Source organism: Talpa occidentalis, unplaced genomic scaffold (genome assembly GCF_014898055.3).
Source record: "Talpa occidentalis isolate TD23 unplaced genomic scaffold, MPIMG_talOcc4v2.1 talOcc4.12, whole genome shotgun sequence".
In the NCBI taxonomy this organism is placed as follows: Eukaryota; Metazoa; Chordata; class Mammalia; order Eulipotyphla; family Talpidae; genus Talpa; species Talpa occidentalis.
This window is the reverse complement of record NW_023601212.1, coordinates 33,201,135-33,225,928: the sequence shown is the minus strand read 5'-3', so window position 1 is coordinate 33,225,928 and position 24,794 is coordinate 33,201,135. Positions and strand designations below refer to the sequence as shown.

At 41.6% G+C, this 24,794-nt stretch overlaps 1 protein-coding gene across 1 annotated transcript in view; it reads left to right on the top strand.

Annotated features, from left to right (window-relative positions):
• Positions 1 to 1,031: 1,031 nt before the first annotated feature.
• ELMOD1 (ELMO domain containing 1) overlaps positions 1,032 to 24,794 on the top strand; it is a 59,621-nt gene continuing 35,858 nt past the window's right edge. The window contains 3 exon segments of the mRNA XM_037505689.2: positions 1,032 to 2,020; positions 13,996 to 14,088; positions 18,714 to 18,815. Coding sequence (XP_037361586.1) covers positions 18,799 to 18,815 — 17 coding nt within the window. The 5' untranslated portion in view covers positions 1,032 to 2,020; positions 13,996 to 14,088; positions 18,714 to 18,798.

The following is a 24,794-nucleotide window of genomic DNA, read 5'->3' as shown; positions in this document are numbered from 1 at the left end:
CGCGGTTCACCTATTTCGGGGCCGGGAGCCTCGGGGGCGCGACCCAGGCGCAATTCAACTGGGCCACTGCAGCCGGTTCTCGGCTCTGCGCGCACAGCAGCGGCGGCGGCCGCAGCTTTAACCCTTTCCCCCTGACTTCCGCGCGGGGCCCGCGGGCCCCGCTCCCTCCCCGCGCCCGCGCCCGCGCCCGCGCCCCGGCCGGGGACTGGGCATGCTCAGTCGCGCCCGCGCCCGGCTCCCGGGAAACCTCGCGGCCGCCTCCTCGCCGCCGGCCACCCGGGGTGCTGCCCCGCTCGCTCGGCTCCCGCGACCCAGATTCCTGCCCCGCCCCGGCCGGCCCGGCCCCTCCCGCGCCTGCAGCCAGTGCGGCAGCCGCGGCCACCCCCGAGCAGCCGCCGCGCCGGGGACCGCCCGCGCCCACCGCCGCCGCCGAGCTCGCAGCTGGAGCGCCCCGGGGAGGCGGCGATGGAGACCCGGCTGCCGCCCGCGGGGACCTGCTGAGCCTCCTGCCGCCGCCGGGTGCAGGTGAGTGGCGGGGCCTGGGGCCGGCCCGCAGAAGCCGGGGGTCGCCCTTGCAGAGGAGAGAGGCGGCGGCGAGCACGCCGGGCGCGGTGCTAACTGCGCTGCGTCTGGGGCGCCGCGGAGATGGGGTGCCGTGGGCAGAGCGGAGACGGGGAGGCAAGTGTACACTGCTCCGGTGCCCGGGCTTTGCGGTCACCCAGGACTGTCGGCCTTTCCCGGGTGCTGCCCCCCGCGCCCCCCAGCTCGCGTCCGCGGGCGGCGGGGCGGCGCGAGGGACTCGTGGCATCTCGGCCCGCGTGCGGGTCACCTGGCAACGGAACGCCGAGGTCTCTGGGGAAGGAACCCCGAGAGAGACCAAAATGGGAGGAGGGGACGAAGCACGGCCTGGCCTGGGCGAGTGGCGGGTCGGGGTCTTGCCCCCCACCCTCGCCCCCAGTCCCGAGGATCAAGGCCCTTGGGGCAGCGCGAGCTGCCGGGGGCCGGGGCGGGGGGGGGGGGGTCGCCCGCGCTGCGCCCCCTCCAACTGCCGGGAAACTCCTCAGTTCTCAGAGCACCTCTTTCCCGGGCAGGTAGAACTGAACAGGCGAGCGGGGAGCGCCGGTCACAGAGCAGTTGGAGCAAACCGTGGAGAACCTTTTTTTCCAGGTGTGGGTGCGGGCTGCTCCTGCTCACGGTGTTTCTGCTCAGCCTCTAAGTGGCGAGTCCGGTAACACACCTTATGAATATTTCAGGAACGACCTCGCCGCTCGCTTGCTTCAGATCAAGTTTAATGAATGTGTCTGTCAGCTTCGCTGGCCAGGCGAGAAGCAGCCCTGTGTCAGGAGCTTTCCAAATTTTGCCCCTTCCCCGCACCCACGAGAAAAAAGACGCTGCCCACCCACAGTGAGCTTTAGCTGGGCACCGTAAATTGAGGCCGTCGTTTGCAGGCACCGGGTTTGGGCGGGCATCCAGGCATTGTTCTGCATCTCTGCAGTGCGTGCGTGTCGTGCCATCGCTTGACAACCGCGCTCTTCTGGCGCTGCCAATATGGTGGAAGGCAGGTAGAGTGCGTGTGTTGGGGTGAACGTGTTAATTCATTATCGTCTTATGACACCAGGTAGACACAAAGGACTTAGTCATTCCCGCCCTCGAAGTTGTCTCCGAGATCGGTCTCGTTGAAATTCCAAAGCAGGCACACTTTCGTATCGCTGTCCTTTTGGGAGGTGTTTCTCTCTCCTGGATTCTTTCATGGGAATAAAAAAAGAAATACCTTTTCTGTCGTCACTGTCAAGAACACTGAAAGAAGATCACATTCTTGAAGGGACTTTCAGGACTGGAAGAAACTGGAGGGCATCTTTCATGACCCTTTAGGTTAGAGCTCCCACTGCACCATCATCGTTATTCAGTACGCCAGAACACACAGCAATTAGGACTCAGATGTGGTCTCTATTTGCGGAAGAACCGGCTTGTTCCAAAACGGCTTTTTCCAAGCCGGGTTTTTCCATCATTGGTGAGCCAGGTATGTCTTTGACAGAAGAATTCCTCTGCTGACTAAGATTTCAAGCCTCCAAGACTGACACCAGGCTAAAAGAGGCACCTCTCCTCTCCCCCTAACCCATACATGGTAGAGCAGTAGCTCTGGATTTACAGATGTTTCACATTTAGGGAAAGGCTTTTTCAACAAAGCCACTGCAGTTACATCACAGGCTCCACCTCCCCCTGCCAGGTTGCTTCTCCCAGTCTGGTCCCCTGAAGGGTACTTCTCCTTGTATTTGATTAATGAAGAAATAAATCCCCAAATGACAGATATTTATTTCCTTTATTTATTTATTTATTTTTGCTGACTTCATGGAAAATAGGAATTTTTCAAAAATTGTTAACTGTGAATAAAGATAGCCAGACCTTAACTCAGGCATCATAGTAACTCTGTGGATATGTTTTTTGAGAAATTTTGAGAAACCTTACAGTGTTCTTTGTTCTATTAATGTTCTTAATAGATGGGACTAGAAGGGAATTCTATGAAAGCAGCAAAATAAAGGGAAGTGTTATAACCAAAAAAGTGTTTTCTAAAATGTGTTACTGAAATGCCCAAAAAGAAAGCCAGCTGCACTAACAGACATAAATCTGGCCAATTGAGAAGTTTGCAGAGCGTGGACACAAACCTCCAGGTGTTGCAGAGAAAGTGAGTCTGCTGAAAATTTTTAAAGAGTCACTGGTTGGTTGTCACACTTTAAAAATACATTCTTTTCAGTTACATTTAAATTTCAGATAAACCATGAAACAGTTCTTTCTAGTTAATATCCCATGCATGATTTGGAACATGCTTATACTAGAGTTTATTGCTGTTTACCTGAAGCTCACTTTGGACTGGGAAGTCTGTATTTTATCTTACAACTTGAATCACTGGAAATTTCTCACTCCTATTTTTTTGGGTCACTTAGGGGTTGAAAAATAAAATGGAGCAGAAATCATATACTGTTCTGTAGACAATCTGGGACACTCTCAGTTCTGGTTCAAGCTATTGAAATTAACTCATACTCAAAAGTAAACAATTTCAGTTCAACACAGATTTGCTGAACTAGGGCTTGCTAGGCTAGGTTGGAGGGGCCAAAGAAACAAAGATGAGTAGAGGGAGGGAGAGGATTCTACCTCATAAGACAGGTTCACTGTAGGAGCCCTGGACACACACGAGTTCTGGGAGGCAACTCCACTCAGGAACTGAGAGGACTGGCAGTTTTGACAGCTTTTCAATTAGACCTTATTCTGGGCTGGAGGAAGGAAAGAAGTCCATGACTTTCTGCTGGGAGTGGAGCTGGCAGTTTGGGGGCAAGCTTTCACCTGATCATCTCAGTTGGAGGGCAGAGTAGCCTGCTGGAAACGAGGGAAGTGGGAAGAGATGTTAAAAGAAAACCAAATAGTTGCTGATGGGAATGAAAGAGGAGGCTGAAAAGGGACAGGTACTGGGATGAACTGATACTTGGGTGAAAGCATCTCATGGCATTTCAAAAAGCCACTGATCTGCCTTTGGACTAGGGCCCAACCACAGAATTCCTTCACTATTCAGCTACCATCCTGGTTTCCCAGGTAGAAGGCCATCATCAAATAATGCTGCAGTATAGTATTTAAATTTTACTATTTGAGATGCTGATCAATTTTCAGTAGCTTCTGACACAAATTCCTGAAAAAGTGATAAGTGAATGTTTTAGTTTTAGCAAGTCTATTGTTTTAAGTAGGAAAAAATAGTAAGTTTCTGATTTGGTCTAGCTTTCTTGAAAGAAGCAGATTCTAATCATGGAAAGAATGTAGATTTTATGGAAATAATGCTATGATATAAGCATGACCAGAGAGTACCTACTCAGAATGTTGCAAAGGCAATTAATTCCAAAATATAGCATGTCACCTATATTTGTGTCTTGGAAGATGCAGCAGGTATTTTCCCTATTGATTAGCATAGGAAGTTAACTGGAAACTTAAAGATCAGACTAGCATAGTCCCTGTAGAGAACAGTTACTCACTTCTTGAAGATTCCAATTTGCCAATCGTGAGCAAATAGCAATTAAGTGCCCTTCCAGACAGCACTTCTGTCGGCAAATCTCATTATCTCAGGGACAGTCTTCATATGTGCCTCGGGTGTCTGACTATCCAAATGTATGTTTAAATTTCCCCTTCATATTTTACAGTTAATTCTTAAAATTATGTAATTTCCCTGTGCTAAAATGTATAATGAGGTCATTCATTTGAGTCTTTCTTATCAAATGATTATCTTTTAAAAATAGAGCAGAAACCAGTAGTATTTCAAGTGTTTGTAGAGGTCCTTTTGCAGTATCTGCCAGACATGTTCTGCTGTATCATTCTGATGGGAAATGAGAAGAAAAGAGATCAAGGACATCTTGAATAAACTTGCAAGACAGATGAACCAGAGATTTTCTTTTTTGGTGGATCTCATATGAATATGACTTATTAAAGAAAGGCGTATGGCAGGAACTCAAATAAAAGCTTATGTGCACCATCACCCAGAGAGAGTTTTCACTGAAACTGTGTGCTCAATTCACATTCTAAGTCCTCAGTAAATACTGGGAATTTAAAGTATCGGGAGACAGTATGTTCTTGCATCCCACGAGCTTTTTACCCTCCAGCTCACTTCTGCTGACCATGAGCAAATCTTATTTTACATCAGTTATTGCACTGTAAAATGGAAGATAAATTTTAAAAAGGAAAGTCAACTCTAATCCTGTGTCTATAACACAAACGTTAATTTTTACTACTGTTCTAAGGGATAAATAACTTCACTCTCAGTGTAATTAGACAAGTTGTATATTGTGTGCACTCTATGATGTTTCAAACACCACTGAAATAAGTCACCAATTTTTGATTTTTGGCTTTTTGGGTACAAAGCAAGATGATTGTGGCAAATAGTTAAGGGAAATTCATTTAGTCCTTTAAAAAAAAATTCAGTCTCAAGCTAATGATGGCAAATTCAAAGGCCCTTACATAGCTTTTAAATGAGATTTCCTTTTAAATTATTGAGCTGTAGACTTGGTTAATTAGTACACTCAGTGTAAGTGTTTCTTTCACCTACTAGAACTCTCCATCCTATTTCCCTTATTCTAGAGAATAGCGAAAAGCTTTTATTTTGAAAATTTCATTCATGACAGGACTAATTATTATTCCACAGCTGCTTTTTGGTTTAGCAAACATCATCAGTGACATCATAAGTCCTCTCTATTTTTTTCTTTTACACAACCAGTTGGCATTATAAATATTTAAAGTGTGAATCAATCTCTGAATAATTTTAAATAAAAGAACATTCCTATGAGGACATTTCTTTTTTTTTCCTTTAAAGAATAAGAATGTATTAGCCTTCAAAATTGGGCAGCCAGATTTTCTGAAGCTTCTATATCCCAGTAGAACATTTACATTTTAATTTCAGATTTTCTTTTGTCTTTGAATCTTTAAATTAACAAAAAACTGGAAAGAATTGCTTTTAATTGAGAAGTTTATTCATGTGTGCTCTTAAAATAGTAAACACTAATTAAAATTGCTATAAATAAACTGTATATGATGTCCATTCTTAGCCACAATCTTAAAGTCTGTATTAAAATACCTACCACAGAACTTTGACTTTCACATTCTATCTCATCTCTAATGTAGATGTGATTGAAGTATATAAAATACCAGAGTTACAAAGTCAAGGGATTGGGTTATAGTTTTTGCTTCACTAAAAAGCTCTGTTTTTTCAAAAACTTTCTCCTATTATTCCTTTAATTGTGGATGACCCGAAGTATTTAACATAGAGCCAAACTCATCAGATTTTTACATCTTCACCATCCTTCTGGGACACATACATTAGTGAGGCTCTTGAGTGGTCTTTGTGGGTGAGATGCAGAAGCGAGGCCTAGGATGGGTTCATCAGCTGGGCCCAAAGAATGTTCATAGATAAGGAAGCCAACAGGGAAGTGGTTTCTGTTGGCCTGCTTCAGAGCGCTCCTCTGGACCCACACATGGCTACCATGTTATCAATGACTCAGATATACTTAGACCATCATGAGTGTATCAGGTATGTTGATAATGAAAAATCCAAAGCATTAGTGAATTTGAATGATAATCAGAATTAAACCTGCTCTCTCTTAACCCAGAGTGAAGGCTAAAACTAAGATTGTTTTTAATTGCTGAGTAGTATTCCATTGTGTATATATACCACATCTTCTGATCCAGTCATCTGTTTTTGGGCATTTAGGTTGTTTTCATATTTTAGCTATGGTAAATAGTGCTGCAATGAACATAGAAGTGCAGGTTTCCTTTTTTTTTTAAGATTTTTTTTTATTATTCATACAAGAACTGGTGTACAGGCCAGAGGTATTGGGGGAGGGGGTGAGAGGATTCACCAGAGACAGAGTGGGGAACTAAACACATAGATCGACCGAAGTACACTGCTGAGGGGAGCAGCGAGCAAGTCAGGAGAGTTCTGCTGCGCCGTGTGGGTTGCTCCCTGGCCAGCTGGGGATCGAAATCATGCTGCAGAGGCTGCAGACAGCTTCATAGGCTGCATCTTAACTCTTGTGCCCCCGGGAAGGCCCCTCAGATTTCCTTTTGAATTAATGGTTTTGTGCCCTTTGGGTAGAGTCCGAGGAGTGGAATTGCTGTATCATATGGTAGATCCATTTTTTTTTTTATAGAGGCATGTTTTATTTATTTATTTGTTTATTTGTTTTGTTTATACGTGCACTGGGTACAGTCAGAAGCGCGGGAGGGTGAGAGAATTCACCAGAGCCAGAGCAGGGAGCAGAGCAGGCAGAAGGACCGAAGTACACTGCTGAGGGGAGCAGCGGGCGGCAGGAGAAGTCTGCGCGCCATGTGGGACCCTCCTCTGGTGGCCGGGGAGCAGCCGGGGATCGAACCGGCGCCGCGGAGGCCGCGGGCAGCTTCGCAACCCAGCGCTCAACCGCTGCGCTACCGGGGAGGCCCGGTACATCCATTTTTAGTAATTTGAGGGTCCTCCACAAAGCTTTCCACAATGGAATACTACTCGGCAGTCAAAAAGAAGATAAACTTGTGCCATTCAAAGCAACATGGATGGAGCTGGAAGGGATTATGCACAGTGAAATAAGTCAGACTTCCCAGACACTTGTACATGAATCTGCCAATGCCCAGTTCAGCTTTGGTAACATTTGTATAATGTTCAACTATTTTACTGTCCTTTCCTTGATTTATAATGACTATCCATCCTTATATTCTTTCATTCAATCATGATTGCTGAGATTTAAATAAGTGCATCTGGTCTTATCCACCGCTGGGTTAAATTAAAGAAGCTATTTCCAGATATTCTTTAATTATCTAAGATCATACTTGAAATTCTTAGTTCAAAATGACATGAAAGGCAATCGTGTCTATTGTCAGTGTTCTCTATTACCCTGCATCAGAAATATTTTGTTTGGGCTTTTAAGAGTGTTTATAGTCTAGAACCAACTTGCCATTCCTTTTGATCACTGTCGACTGAACCCCTCTCCCATAACCCACTGAGCAGAGCTTCCTTTTCCAAGACCACCTGCAGAGTCTGAGCTTTGGGTGGCATTAGGGGTGTCTTCACTGAACCAGCTGTGTGACATCATTTTAAGTGTTATTTTCTGGCTATGTCACCTCCAGACCCAGTTCTCTAGCCCTCTTGGAGATTCTATGAGTTACCTTCACAGCAAATTGCTTCTCTGCTTAAATAGCCAGAGCTCGTTTCTGCTCCCTGTGATAATGAGCCCTGACTAGTAGTATAGGGTGCAGGTCCATGCTAATGTGGGCATGTTTGTCAGTCATGCAGATATTAGCACAGAGCGCTCTGAGAGGCACAAATAAAATGCTTATTCATTCCTTGGGTGTTCCTGGAACAGGCACCTTGTTTGGCATTTGGATAGAAGGAGAGAGACACAAGGTTGGTATTTTCAAATTAGTGTTCTGGAGACAAGAAGGAGGAGTTAGGAATTACCACTGGTGAGTAAGGAGGAGGCATTGTTCAAACAGTCATCAAAAAAGCCCTTTCTACCCTTTGGTTGTTGTGATCCCAAGGGTAAGACTCTTAATTACTGCATCAAATGATGTGGACATCCTGTTAGATAAGAAGCACATTCACATTGTTCTATGTCAGTATGTGTTCATTCAAATTCTTCTGTTTTGCTATTAAATATTTCCAGTGCGTCATCAGCTATGTCATATCCAACACACAAGCTACAATACCCAGCCTGGCATGGTGCTCTTCTAAAGTAGGTTGGGCTCCAGTCTACCCACTTTTCAGAGGATTCTCTAGTTCCTTAACCCTTAGGTTCTTCTTCCTCCCTCCTTTGTATCTTATTTTATTATTTTTTGGAGTGTGGAACTCAGGAGACCAGAAATGCCAACGTGCATGTATCACCTTTTTTAAACTGAAGTTTTGTTTTTATCAAAGTAATATTTAAACATCTGTGCTATGAATTTCATCCTAATGTGCTATGTGAGTGTTCTGTTATTCAAGGGGTGAGGTGTCCTGTGAACCCTATTCTTTAGTTCTTGGAGAATTTCTTGTGCTATTTCTTAGGCAATTTCTTCACATAAGTTCTTACTTTTCTATCTCTCTGGAATATCTATTATTTGGTTGTTGAATCTTTCCCCACCATTTGTCATCTCTTTTGTCAATTTCTTTTAGGCAGATTTCCTAAAATCTGGAAGATTTCTTTAATTTTATCTTCCAGTGCTGTCCATTAAAATTCTTTTTTCAAGAACATTTTTGTTCCTTAAATTTTATTTCTATTATTTCTCATTTTTGTTTTATGGGTATATTTTTCTTTTGTTTTATGGGTATATTTTCTAATCATGCTAGAAATTTTCCTTAATTATCTGTCTGCTCATACTTAAGATTGAGACTTCACATGGTGATTGGAAGCTTTCTATGCATGGGTAGGGTTTGGTGACCATTGGCGTCACAGTAGTCCTGTTAGGGGCGAGGAGTTCAAAAGAGGATGTCCATATGTGTCTTGGGTTGGGTAGTTTCCTATGGAACAAATCTTCCAACAATCAGGAGAATAGTATCCTCATTGTACCTGTTCTGGGAGTTGAGTAGAAGAAGAGGACTGAATAAATATGACATTTGTCATGAAACTTTAATTTAACCCCCTTGCATTTGATATGATAGCTTAATATAATGTCCTTGTGTCCAAAAGTTCAGAGCCTCTCTAGCTCAACCTCTTCAAAAATAAGTCTCACATTTTCTGATGGAATAGACAGAAATTGTGTTGCTTTTAAAGGATGGGAAAGAGAGCTAAATTCTTTCTATTCCTGGGCCTCGGTTGAGCTTCTGCAGCACTGGTTCAATCCCTGGCCGGCTGGCGAGGGTCCCTCAGCAGTGTATTTCCTCAGTCTGCCTGTTCTGCTCCCCGCTCTGGCTCTGGTGGATTCTCTCACCTTCTCACGCTTCTGACTGTACCCAGTGCTTGTATAAAATAAATAAATAAATAAATAAATAAATCTTTTAAAAAAACACAAAAAACAAACAAACAAAAAAAACAAAAAAACTCTTTCTACTCCTTATGAAAATTTTCAACCAGGTCTACAATGTTGACTTTAATTCAGCATTCCCACTTTTAGAGCTACTGGGCATCCCTAATTCCTGAGTGTAGCTGAGATTCTGTACTTTATTTTTTTTTAAGATTTATTTTATTTATTTATACAAGCACTGGGTACAGTCAGAAGTGCAGGAGGGTGAGAGAATTCACCAGAGCGGGGAACAGAGCAGGCAGACTGATGAAATACACTGCTGAGGGGAGCAGCAGGCGGCAGGAGAGACCTGCGTGCCATGTGGGACCCTTGCCAGTGGCCGGGTATTGAACCGGCTCTGCAGAGGCTGCGGGCAGCTTCGCAACCCAGTGCTCAACTGCTGCACCACCAGGGGAGGCCCGAGATTCTGTACTTTAAACCGCATTACCTTTTGGTCACTTCCTTCCCTGTAGGTATAGTCTATGAGGTTAGGTAAATTCTACTTTTCCATCCTTTTTCAGTTCCAGAATTCTGTTCATATCTCATGTGCATGCCTGTTGCCCTTAGCCTTAAGGATTTATGCCTTTTTTGTTTTACTCTCATGTGAATTCACATGCTTTATTTGTCATGTTTAAATGGAAGTCCCTGACACAAGGTTTCAGGGCACGGTTACAAGGAATTAAAGATGTCAAGTGGTAGTAAATATGTCATCATAATAATAGTGACATAATTACTGCAGAGTATATCACCTTGCCCATCTAAACTTGCACAATTACAATACTTGTTTTGCTTACTCTTCTTGCCTCCCAACCCATAGTAAATTTTAGTCATATCACCTTCTTAGCAAATAGTCCACCTAACACAAACTATTACAAATAATATTGTAAAAAACAAAGAATTTCATGCAGAGATAAGAATTTTGTCACACATCTGTGAAGGGTTCATAAAACTGACATGTTGATTAGGATCCTATCCTTTAAGTATAGTCTGGTTTAGTCTGGCAGGGTTGAAATGTATCTTCATTTCAGACAGCTCAGAGCTTCTGTATTGACGTCTGAAAGGTGTGAGATCTACTAGATTTCCCAGATTTCTTTGAGGGCAAAGAGTGTGTCTTATTTCTATCATATCTGTTGGGCCTAGAAAGACCTGAAATACATGCATAATAACTATTTATTGACAGGATTAAGAGATGAGTCTCTTCCTACCAATGGACTGTCTGGCCTTTATCAAATCTTTTGTTGGATTGGAATGAAGCCCCAACAGAGAAGATAACTTATGAGAGGTGTAGAGGAACAATAGGGTTAAGAATGGGGCTTCAAGGGACAGCTACACTTACAAAATAGCAGAGGAAGAAATGGAAATAGATGGAAAATCAGGAGAGTGTGGGGTCATGGAAGCCACATATGGGCCTTGCAGGCAGCATCACATGAAGTCACATCAAGTAAGATGAGGGCAAGGAAATGGAGGTTGAACTAGGTCATGCTCTGCCTTCTGCCAAGCATTGACGCCATCACAGCTTACTCTGTAGACAAGGAGTGCTTCAACTCCCAAGACGTTTGTGGTCAGAGCTGTCTTTGTAGTAAAAGATGTTGTCTTGAGTCCTGAATATGTTAGAAATTATGTGTTGTATGAATGTGTGTCTGTGTGTTGGAGAGATTTTACTGGGGGAAAGAGAACCAGAGCCCAAAGACTGCAATAGGAGGCTAAGGAGGATATGAGTTGCTCATGTGTAATCAACCTAAACATAGACTTTCTTAATGAACCTAGTTTAGCCTGAATAAAAAAATGTTCGAGTCACAGAATAAGAATCCTATAGTGTGATTTGCTCCCAGCCATTAGTGATCTTTGTCCTCTACCACTGGATTCTTCTGTAGAAACACCACAGCCAGGAATTTGGAAATCAGTAGTCTTCAGAATTACTATATTTCATCATCCTAGGATGCTCCCCCTCCCACATCACTGAAATGTGATTATTTGGCAGTTTAGCCGCATTTTCTTCTTTCTGAAGGGCACATGACATAATGGTGTATTTTGTCACTGGTGGTCCTGATGAAACAGCAGTGGAAAGAAAATAATATTCACTCAGCAACCACATATCAAGGCACATCTCTCAAATGAATTTAAAAGTGGTATTTTTTTTAAGATTTATTTATTTATACAAGAGTTGTGATACAGGTACAGGCCAGAGACGCAGGAGGGTGAGAGGACTCACCAGAGACAGTGTGGGGAGCAGAACAGGCAGGCAGACAGACAAAAAGTACTGCTGAGGGGAGCAGCGGGCAAGACAGGCGAGGTCTGCCACACCATGTGAGTATCTCCCTGGCCAGCCGGGAATCGAACCCACACTGCAGAGGCTGCGGAAAGCTTCATAGCACTGCACTCAACCTTCTGTGCCGCCAGGAGGGCCCTACATTTAGTATTTTGAAATTTGTTTTACTATACAAGTTGTTGCGGGAGCCTGATCTCAATGGTCACTTCTCCCGTGGACTGTGGTTCTCTCATTTGTGTGGCCACGGTCAGCAGTTAACTTAGGAGCTGGGGACCTTGTTGGCCTCCCGGCCCCTGGAAATGCCCCATTAGACTTTCCTATCAGATGCTTCTAGATAGATGCTCTCACTGTGTTCTCATTACACAAAAGCAAAAATTTTGCAGAAAGAATCAGTTTAGATTGAAAAACCATGTCCCTTTAATATTTATACAAACATAAGTGTACCATTCTTTCATTGTGGTTTAATTGAGAAATATAATTTTTTAATTAATCTAATTATTGGGTTTTTCTTTTTGAGGTAACATTGGTTTACAACACTGTGTATGATTTAGAGGAACAATATGCTTCCTCAGAAGCATATTACCACACCACACCCACTATCAAAGCACCCACAGTCCTGTCCCAAAGACCAGTGGGCCCCCCTCATCCCATTGTTCCCACTCACACTTCCCTTCCCCCCAGTAGCCTCAATTCTTCAGTCATAGAGAAATTTAATTTTTAAAACAAAGATATATCTTTGAGAATGTGCAACATCTAGATCGACTGTTTCTGTGGAACAAAGGATTAATATTTAGATTTTGAAATTTTCTTATTCTCTTTTAAAGTAAATTTCATCCTGTTCACCCTGCCTTTGCTCCCTCTTTGAAAACACTACATACATGTAGATGAAAGTCACAACAGATCATAAATGTATTTGCAGGCAGCCCTGAAATCTGTGACTAGAATGGACCTCAGTTGCTATAAATCACAAAAATCAACTCTGCAAAAGTGTTTTTTTCCTGAAGGAGGAGAAAAACCTTCTTGGTTTTCCTTTTAGTGAGTATCAGCAAAGCATTTCTCAAACTGATCATGAGAGAAGGAGGAAAGGAAAGTTTGGGAATGTGTCCTCAGGGAGATTGTTATGCATGAGCATTATAGTTCTAATGTGACATGCTGCTGGGTAGCATGTGTGAATTGTACATCCATAATTTGAATGATTGTTCATTTCCCCAGAATAGTACATTTCCATATTGCTTGCTCTTGCTACTTTTGTGCATACCTGTATCAAGTCAAAAATTGCATCTTGCACATTTCAAATGCTCCTCCATAGTCTTACAATCTTTTTCCTTCCTTTTCTTCCCTCCCCTTCCATCCCTTCCCTCTTGAGTGGTAAGTCTAATTGCATAATATTCTTTGCAGACCAAGTCCCTCCTCTGCTTAGGTCTGCTTGTGCTGCTTCTTAGGACCTGACAAGATAGGAAGGCTGATGCAAACTTAGCCATTTTCTGAGTTTGCTACTTCAGACCCACTTAGTCACCTACTTTGAATCTGAATCTTAGCCCATCTAATTTAAGAAGACTGATGTCCTTGTATTGTTTTGTGGGTCAGTTCAGCCAGAGTGCAGCCCCTCGCGTGGCAGGTGGCTTACCAGCTAGGCCTCATCCACAAACCATCTGTGCCCTTGCACGTTGCTCCCGCAGAGACCTGCTTCCTGCTGAGAGGTCAGGCTTGTTTTGAAGAATGTTCTCTAATTTCTTTTCTAAAAAAAGGTCCGCAGACATGCATCCACGCAGAGCATATAGAGAATTGATGGGAGGTGGGAGCTGAATAAATCACATCTACATTCCCTTGGCTTCAATTATCTGTCATTTTGGCCCTGTATCAGAATAGTTGCCTTGGTCCACTTTCTCCCCCTACACACAGCCACCACTGATGAAAAGTGGGAAAGAGATACCTGTGTTTGTATCTGAAGTTTACATCTGGTTGAGATCATTTACTTGGCATTTATGACTGTCATCAGGAAATTTTCTCAATTAGTTTGAGAAAATAGTTAAAACGTAGAGTATAATGAATTGTTAGCATAACAGTGACACAACATAAATGGATTTGGACCAAATATATCACATTCTTTCCTCTGATAACCGAAGCAGCTTTTGATCATTCTTCTTTTTAGGAGAGAAAACTATAAAAATTATTTCTTATGGACTTTATGTTTCAGCATGCCATTCTTTTCTTTCTCTTTTCCCCTCAAGTGAAAAGAATAGCCCAAAGAGAGGAAATTAAATCAGAGGCAAATAACATCACTGTTGCTGATCTTGAATGTGTCATCTGCAGAGGAAAATTGGGTATGTGCCCTCCTGCCCCACCCCCTAAATTGAATTTTATTTCCTCTCTTGCTAACAAAAGGTTGCCCAAACTTTCTGTTTTGAGTCTACATTCAGGGAAGGGGTAGTGGAATGTGATCCCACCTTCTGATTACCATTAATTACAGTAAGTAGTGTTTTGAGGTTGAAACATTTGATTGATTTTTTTTTCTCCTGGTGGGCTTATAACATAGAAAGAAAGCAGTTAGGGAAGCAGTTAGGGAAATCTAAAGGAGACTGACATTTATTTTGCTTTTCACTGAATTTAAGAAGACTTATTCATGCTGGTATATATCTCCAGGTAAATTTAGAGTATTTCACCAACAATTTATATTTTTAAAATGTGAGCAAATTTTATCATCCCCAAAGGAGACAGTATAATGTACTCTGAAAACTAAAACATACAGAGGTAGACTGATAGAAAACAAGGAAAATGATGATTTTAAGGCCCTGTCTCACTGACCAAATGACTCAAAGAGCAATTTGAAGAAAACGAAATATCCACACAGAGCAGTATGTGTCACTGGCCTGAATTTCATGGGCTTTTCTAAACCCAAGCCAAACTGGATTTTTACATCATTTTTCATTTTTGTACAATGTTTGCATTTTCATCTTGGTTATATTCCCCGTGAAATTCCCACCACCAATTCACCCATGAACTATCACCATGGTCCCTTGTGCTCTTCCCACCCTTGTTTTGATCCTATTCCCTTCCTTTCCTGCATTATGTCTCTGGTTTATAGTTGCCTGTTGATTTTGATTTTTACTTTTTTATAATTAGTTTTTTTTCCTGATCCCTTAGTTGGATCCTCTGCATTCTTGCTGTAAGTGAGACCGTCTAGTATTTTTCTTTTTCTTTCTGGCTTATTTCGCTGAGCATGATTCCTTCCAGCTCCATCCATTTTGCTGCAAATGGCATGAGTTTATCTTTTTTGATTGCTCAGTAATATTCCATTGTGTATATGTACCACATCTTCTTGATCCAGTCATCTACTTATGGCATTTGGGTTGTTTCCATGGCTTACCTGTTGTAAGTAGTGCTGCAATAGACATAATGGTGCAGGTATCCTTTTGAATTAATGTTTCTGTGTCCTTTGGGTAGATACTTAGGAGTGGAATTGCTGGATCATATGGAAGCTCCATTATTAGCAGATTGAGGAACCCTCTACACAGCAACTGGATTTACACTGGGACAGAGGGAATGGATATTTTTATTAAGAGTTACTTTAGAATCATACTGCCAAGGATTCAGATCTCCTTGGATATATGGTCTCAAGAAAATATAAAACCCATACTTTTTTTAATAATTTATTTTTTACATCTGTGTTCATTTTTAAACAATATTTGATTCCCCCCCTCGCCCCAGGTGTAGTCCCCATAGAATTTCCTTCACCAATGCATCCGTGCACCATCACCACAGTCCCCTGTGCTCCTCCCTCCCTCCTTCTGATCCCTCACCTTCCTCCTCCCCTGCAGGATGTCTCTGGTTTACAGTTGTCTGTTTTTGTAAAACCCATACTTTTTTACCTACTTGTATAACTTCTTCCTATACAATTTTCTTGTCTAAGGACTTTCGGTTCTGTGGCATATTTGCTTTGGGAAAGGGAAAAAAAGGTTGGTTTTCAGTAGCATGCTAACCCTTATCATTCAAGACTCCAGCTAGATGCCAGAGAAACAGCTCAGTTGTGTGCTACAGGTGTGCACCTAGACTCCCTTACCCTCAGCTCTGCAATTTAGTTTGAACTGAACACACATCCATTCTCTTTATTCGGACATCTATCCAGAATTTTACCTCAGAGACAACCCAGGAGAGTGATTAATATCACTGCCCCAGGCTGTGAAGGTTTGAATCCCAGCGCTGCCACTGACCAGCTGAGTGACCTTGGCAGATTCCTTAACCTCTCTGTACTTCAACTTTCTCAGCTATAAAATGGGAATAAAATTATTTTTACTTCAAAGGGTGACCATTAAGTGAATCGATGTAAGTAAAGCCCATGGAACATTGCCTGTCCCATGGTAAGCACTTTGTAAATATTACCTATTATTCCTAAGACCTTAAGCTGAGACTAAATTTTTAAGTTAACTTTTAGATTTAAAGGTACTCTGTACAATATTCTTTTAAAACTGAGATAAATATAAATTAGACAGATGATAAGAATGGACAGTATTTACCTTGTGAGTTTTCTCTTCTTAGTGTATAAATGTTCTGAGCCCACAGACTCTGGGGGTCCTGCAAGGGATTAGTCAGGTAGAATTGGGGGGTGCTATCTAGGAAGTAGCTCTTTCATCTCACATAGGAATTAAGATTTTCTGCTCCCTCTAGTTGAGTCTCTAGTTCATTCCCTGGTGTGCCCAATAGCTGGCTGGACTTCTCAGAGGCAGGGCCGCACCTGGTACTTTACAAAGAGCCTCAGGGCTTGTCTGGCTCAAAGGAGGCAGTCAAGTTCCTTGATGCCAACTGAGATGAGGATGAGTTTTCAGAAGCTACGGACCACTCCCTACTCCCCCTTTCCTCGCAGTTGGAAAAAAAAGTACAAGGGGCACATCACCCCCACTCAGCACTGCAGTGCCAGGTGCTCTCTGGAGGTGTTTGATCTGACAAGCACAGTCGTTTAATCTTCCCTCTGGTGTCAGTCAGCACGATGTCGGGTACACAGGGAAAGATCACTGCTGATAACTCGTCCAGAAACCCAAGATCAGAATCACAGTCTGGATTTTGGTTAAAAGAAGATCCGCGAGTTCATTTTTACCTTTTAGTGGGGAGATTTCTAGTTCATTTTGTCAGTGCTGTTGTTGTATCGTGCAATTAAGGATGTTTATTTCTCTAGAAAAAGATAGTTCATGTTCACAGATATGCTCTGAGCGTGCCCTGTGCAGGTACTGAATCAGGCCCAGAGGCTCGCCTGGTGCCTGCCAGGAGCAGGGAGTCTAGATGGGAAGGGACCATGAAATAGAGCACTGCAGAACAACTGGAGAGATTAAAAACATAGCCCACTCTGATGCCCAGCTGGGGTTAAGAGGCCCCTTGAAAGAGGACGTTCTGGGGAATGGGAGCATTGAGCAGTTTCCCTATCCTGGTTACTTGCTATGAGGGGGTGGCTGTGAGGGGGTGGCATTAGAGATCATGCTGGGCCCAAAATTACCATCAATGTTTTTTATGAGTGAGACAGATGTAAACAAGGCAAATATGTTACATTTCACTTAAAGTTGACAGACACAGAACAGACTGGTGGCTATAAGAAAGGAGAGGAATTGCAGGGTGAAGTCAGTGATGGGGTGAAGTCAGTGATGGGGATCAAGAGGTACAAAGCTTCAGTTATAAAATAAATAAGTCACGGGGTTGCCTTCTGCAGGGCGGGTAGGGTAGAGGTGTCACAGGCAATAATGTAGTATTGCCAATTCGAAAAATTACTGAGAGTGAGTGGGAAGTAGACTTATTGTGGGCAATATTCTGTATTGCATGTGAATGTCAAATCGTTATGTCATACTATATAATGTCCTTTGTACTTCAATTGAAAAATAAAAATAAAGTGAGCAGTAATTCTTTTTGTTTTTCTCTAGGAAACATTTGAAAGTTTTTTTCACAAATACCCAGGGAACAGTGAATTAAATAGCATTTTCACAGGCTTTCTTCTACCACCGAAGCCATTTTTGGTGTTGCCTCTGTAAGGGACAGATAATTAGAACTAATTATTGTCTCTGTTTCCTGTTTGGAGGACTGATAATTTGAACTAATTGTTATTTTCCTTCCCTTCACTTTTGCCTTCCAATCAGCAAGTGTAGTAGATTCTTTCTTCCAAAACTTTCCACCTCAGTGTCCCCCATTCAGGTCACATCTGGCCAGAATTTCCTTGAACAGTGATTCTTCACTTGAAAAAAATATCTTAGTTCAGAGGAGGTTGTGATAAGAATGACAAAGTAATAATACTAACACGAGTACTGCTTGTTGGCTGTTTGTCACATACCAATAACTATGCTCAATGCCTTCCAGGCTTTGGTTTGTTCAGTCCTTAAAACAACCCTACAAGGCGGTTACAGTTACTCTGTCCATCTAACAGGGAGAAAATGAAACCCTAGCGAGGTTAAGTGATTTGTCTGAAGCCATTGACCAGTGGTAGCATTCCTTTGTTTGAAGAACTTGGCTCACTGACAGCTACTTTTTAGCTTAAGGAAGGTACCAATTGCTTCTAGTTATTTTTCAGTTGTACTTTTGGAAGATGGAGGCTGCCACATTTAAGGCCATCTGAAATCTATAAATTAGGATTGTTATTTTTATGGGTCTTCATTTTTACTTTTCTTATAACTGCTTCTGTTACGTATATAAGAATGATATCCAAAATAGAGGAAAAGCTTACTATTAGAGACTGCTCATGAAACTAATAATTTCTCCAGCAAGTGACTTAAAATGGAAGACTAATTGTATAATTACAGCATTGAAGGTTTTAGCTATAATCACCATCCATTGAATTGAGTTGCTATGTGGGCAGTTCGGTTGATAATGTTCTTCAGAGTACATAGCATGTTCTCTGCTTACCAAGGCAAGCAGAAATTTGAGGTTTGGGATTTACAGCCCTCTTATTAGTAAATATATCTAATTTCTTCTACAGCTTACACCTACTTTGACAAAGGGAAATTTGGAAGCAGTTACTTGAGAACAGTTTGAATAACACCAGGATAATTGAAACAGGCACAATGAAGCACTTCCTAAGGTAAGTGTTTTTGGTCCCTGAATGAGCCCCCAAAATGGAGAAATTTTCTTGACAATTAGGATAATATTTCTAGGATACTGTAACCAGCTCTCTTAGGATCGCAATTATACTTAGACTAAGAATAATTTGGTCTCAAGGTTCCCCTGCTAATGCTCTATGTGTTTTGATGCTATAAGAGAACACTTAGAAATAGTAGATATTGAGGTTACCAGAGAGCAAGGGCACACTAGCCTGGGACAGGAGTACTCTGAACAACCTTGATGCCGTGTGTGTCCAAAAAATGGTATGTTGCTGGCCTTAAGGTCAAGGTTTGAGGAATTAGTAATCAAGGAGTCAACGCAATTTGTGTAGAATCATTTAATTTAGATATTTTTGTCAAGTGGCCAAACCACAGAGGTTTTCAGTAAAAGTTTATATTCTAAGCTTCTGCTTTTCCCGCTTCAGTGATAGCTCAGAAATCTGCCTTAATTTTGATTCCCTGAAGATAGTGCTGTGCAGAGTATTATCTATGTTGGTGTGTTTAGGGTGGTCTCATTGTTTTGAAAGCCATTTGGCTGGACCTAGAGTTGTATTTATTTTGATGAGTATTAACTGTCATTCACATTCTACTAATGAAATTCTCAGAGCAGTTTTTCATGATAATAAAACATGACAAAATAATGTTAGTCTGGTCTTGAGAGTTAGAAAATAAAACACACTTTCCAGAAGACTGAGTTTCATTCCCTCAAGATGGTGGCCTCTATTAACACAGTCTTACCCCATGCTGTCTTATTTTCTATCAGTATATAATTACTGGGCTTAACTTCTTTTCAGCAATTATTTCATTCTTTTGATGGCTGCCCTGCAAGAACATTCTTTTCCCCACTGGTTTTGGCTACACTGTTGTTTCTGGAGCCTGAGACCAGTGTATGTGGGATTTGCTGTGTTCTGGTGTGTCTGCTGGTTTTGACTGAATCCTAGCATTGTGAAAAGCTCTGAGGCGGTCACCATTAAACCCCTTACAGCCATGAGTATTTGTTTAATTGTACAGAATACTCCCCAGCCTGTTCATTTAGCAGTGTTAAAGGATAGTATTTGGAAAATCACTAGAATGTGTTTGCCAGCAAAGTATTGAACCTGATAAAATTTTGGTTGCCATGGTAATTAACCCATCTGTTTACACATTCATGAAAAACTGTTATTTATGAACCCCTCCTGAATGTAAACATGGCATCTTTTAGCTGTAGAATCATGTTAACAAAAAACTTTAGTGTTCCCTGAAGCTTAGATTGGGGAGTCCTTTTGTAAAAGGGGTCGTGGGGCTCATGCTCAGCCTTATACTGTTGAATTTCCCCCTCAGTATCTTACTTCTTTGAGAAAAAACGTGAGTGGTCTCAAACCAGTCGTTTCAGGAGAAATGGTAGCATTTAGTTTTTTGAATTGTTTGTTAAATTGCATAGGTGCAGTGCAGTGCCATGTTTGGTAGAGATTATAAAATTTTGAAATCAATTTGTATTTGATGATTTAAAACTGGCCCACTCAAAACTACTTCTGTCATTTTACACAGACCAGTACCATGGAAAATGGAGCCAGCATTTTCTTCTGTGCTCTGCCACACATTTTCCTTTTTTCACTTGGATATATATATTTTATAAATACTGCTTGACATTGATTATTTATGTGAAACTGAAGCTAGGATAGTAGGTTACACATCAAGAAAGAAACTTGAGGATTTTCATTGCTCATTCGTTTGAAATAATAAGGAGAAATTCTATCATCACTCCTCCTTAATTGATGATTGCTTTTTATTAAGTTACATTGTGTATGTATTCATAGCCTAATGTTTATGGAAGCTGGGAAGAGAAGAGGGTGAGAAGTTATAATCTTGCATAACAGACTGTATCAGATAATTTAGATTGTCTTTTATTCCCTATAGTTCTTGCCCACAGATGTTGGCCAATTTTGGCAATCTTTTAATTTGAACCAAAGGAAAGGTTATGTGAACATAGCCCAAATAAATCAGGTGTTAATTCCCAAACTCAGCAAATGCATTATGCAGACTAAAGAGTTGAATTTCACTGAGAAAAAGTCAGCATTATTTAAAAACTCAAGAATGATTCATCTGTGAACTTCTGAGTTGCCACAGAGTGAAGTGATCTAGGTACAGCCCTAGAAAGAATGAGGTTCATCCTAAAGAAACCAGATAGAGAGAAAGATTGGGTTTTAATGGTGTAACTACTCAGAGCATTGAGGAATAGAGAAAATGTTTGATGTTTGTTCAATTAAATACATGTGTTATAGGATTAGTATACCCAGATGAAGGGTCTGTTTTAAAATGAGAGTAGTTATGAAATATTGGATAAGTACACCACAACCACCCAATCAACACAACTTTAGCCATGGTCTACATTAAAAGAAAGAAAAAAAGGGATAAATCCATAAGAAAAATGTGTCTATGTGTGATCCAAAAAATAAGGTTCACTTCTTGAGCTCCCAATAGCATTGAGTCTTGGGGTTTAGTTTGCATAATACATTCCATTAATTTCAATTCAAATGCTGGATATAATAGAGTCTAAGATGTGGTGAAGAGCTTTTCCTTTGCTAGGATTTAGTTAATGAGAAAAAACAATCTATCACATTTACATACATATATGACATACATATTAATATCACATATATATGGCATAAGGACATTATTTAGAAAATTTCTAATAAAAAGTATCCTTTAAGTCACCATATAGCTAACTGCTTCCAATCCGACATTTTCACCTTACAGAGAAGGGGGAGTCAGACAAAAAATCTTTTTTTTAGATTTATTTTATTTATACAAGAACTGGGGTACAGGCCAGATGCGCGGGAGGGTGAGAGGATTCACCAGAGAGAGAGTGGGGACAGAACAGAACAGACAGACTGACCGAAATACACTGCTGAGGGGAGCAGCAGGTGAGACAGGAGAGGTCTGCCGAGCCATGTGGGTTGCTCCGCGAACAGTGGGTATCAAACCGGCACTGCAGAGGCTGCACTCAACCATCTGTACCACCAGGTAGGCCCAGACAAAAAATCTTTTTCCCTTGTAACACATGTCTAGCCTTCGCTCAGAGCCAGAAATCTCACCATTCCCTTCACCTTACAAATGAGAGGGCAGAGACTCAAGAAAGCAAAGCAACTTGTCCAAAGTCACACAGCTGATAGTGGAGACTAGACTTGAAGTCAGACTTCCTGATGCTTCTCTATTTCACTGGGAAGTATTTCCATTGATTACCAACCAATTTCCACTACTTTTGAAAGACAGAAGGTTCTGGGTAATATAGTTGTTCCAGAATTGGATTAGCCTTGCTTGAGACATTGTCTGAGCTTCTGAAATTTAGGAGCTAATTCTGCAAAGGGGAAAGGTTATACATGTGCATCCAAATGCCTCTATGACCCTGTAGACTGGTACTTGATACCAGAGGTTTTTTTTTTCCCCCCTTAGGAAACATACATGCACACGTAAATATTGAATTCCATGCATGCACATATACTCACACCCATGTATAGTGTATATATACACACATGCATATAAAATACATATTTACCCACCCATGCATATATTTCGAATGAATTTGTTCACATGTGTTAAAACAAAAACTGTACACTCTTGTTGAAATATGTTAAGCTGAGCTGTAGTCTAGGCAGTTCTGTGTAGGTGACTCACCAGCGCTCCATCGCTGCTGCCCAGTTCTTCTGCCCCTTGGCTTTCACTCCGCTTTCCTAGCCGGCTCTTTGACCTCTTCTCTGCTCATTAAACCACTGCTGCAGTGCAGGGGCAGTGATAAAAGTACTGTGGACACACAATACGTGTTTGTTTGCATTTCATTCAACTTCTTTTTTGCACTTTTGTTCTGCACTGACTCTGAACTCTGCCGTGTTCTGAGGTGAGTAAGGCACATTGACGTGCCACATTACTGACCTCGTGAGCAGAATCCAGAGCTGGTTCTGCTGTTCAGTCTTTTCTCTTTTTTTTAAGATTTATTTTTTTATTTATACAATAGCTGGAGTACAGGCCAGAGGCGCAGTAGGGTGAGAGGATTCACCAGAGACAGAGTGGGGAGCAGAACAGGCAGACAGACTGAAAGCACTGCTGAGGGGAGCAGCGGGTGAGACAGGAGAGGTCTGCCGTGCCATGTGGGAATCTCCCTGGCTGGCCGGGAATTGAACCCATGCTGCAGAGGCTGCAGGCAGCTTCACAGCGCTGAGCTCAACCCACTGCACCACCTGGAAGGCCCTGCTGTCCAGTCCTGGGGGCAGGTCCTTTCTCTCCTTTCCTTCTCTAACCCTCAGGGCAATTTCTTCTGTACAGGGCCTCCCTGGTGGCACAGAGGTTAAAACTCTCAATGCTATCAAACCATCACCAGCTACTGCATGATGAGTTCAATCCCCAGCCAGGGCGCTAACCCACATGGCGCAGCAGCCCTCTCCTGTCTCAGCTGCTTCCCTCAGCAGTGTATTTCATTAGATCTGCCTGTTATGCTCCCCACTCTGTCTCATGAATCCTCTCACCCCATGAATGTGTGGCCTACACCCCAGTTCTTCTATGCATAAATGAATAAAAAAAGTCTTCAAAAAATTTCTTCTGTACAATGATTACATTGTTTTTCTACTTATTGTTTTCCTTACTTGACTTGAAGTTCCTTGTGGATAGGGTTGCCAGGTGGCTTGCAGTGAAACGAAGTTCTTGGCATGTATTCACTTTCCCCCTCTGCTCTAAACCCCACTCCTCTGTACCTCACGGCCAGCCTTCTCATTAAACATGCCTCCAGTGCAATGAAGGAATAGTAAACTAACTTTAATGATCTCTTTAATTTTTCCTCCAATTTATTTCAAATCTCAATCCTTCAACTACTATAGGTCTTTAACACAATAGAAATTAATTTATTCATAATACTGAGGATTTCTTCTAACCTAGTGATTTATATATATATATATTTAATTATAGTATGTAATCAATCTATAATATGAACAGGACTACTTCTTATCTCTTAGAGAAATTTTTGAGGACTCTAAGGTATAACAACTTTCTTTTACTTACAGATTTATTTAATTTTGATTCTTTAAATATATTTTTATTTACTAATAAAAGTTTATATGTGAGGTAACATTTGAATACTTTTTAAATGTCTCAGTATAATGTATTTATTGCTTCCTCTTATAAATAAGTCAATAACTGTTCACCCCAATAGTCAATAAGTATTATCCAAATAGAAAAAAAAACTGATTTTTTAAAATAAAGCTCATACAATGTATATACAGGCCTTTTCTCCTTTCCTTTGAAAGAAAAAGAATAAATCATGTTCATTCATTTAATATTTTAGTGATCCCGTAGTCAACTATTACTCTCCAAATCCTCAGATAAAGTTTCCCTGGCATGTAAAAACACTGCCTTTTGCTGTATCAATAGACTTTGGAATAACATCGATCCATGATAGATTTATCCCACCTCTTTTCAAAAAAGGCAGTGTGTTCTCTTCTGATGGAAAGTGATGAATCAGACCATGGGTCCCCCCAACACTGCCGGAGTCCTGGGTCTTGGAGCCTCATGGAGGGATGAGATACTCTCCTTTTTCTAGAGACCCACAAATGGTCTTTTCGTGTAACTTCACGTTTCTGGCTCAAGAATCTAGTACTCTGCAGCCTGTCTGCCTGGTAGGAGCTCACTGTAACCAGATCCCTTCACAACATCAAACACCTGCTGACAAGCTACTTTCGAATTGATTGCCAGTGCCCCTGAGAAGGAACTCCAGTGGTGCAACTAAAACTTTTAAAATGTCTTTTTAGAAAGTGCGTGAACAGCTGGAGACATCGACTAGCATTCTCTTCTTTATGTCCTTTTAGATGAAAAGCTTTTCTTTTAGGAAACTGATTTGAGCCAGGAACTGGAATTATTTTGTACATATCTTTCCTCACCAATAGTTTACCTCTTATTTATTACAGGATTTCTTCAAGCAAGAATTAACTTTCATT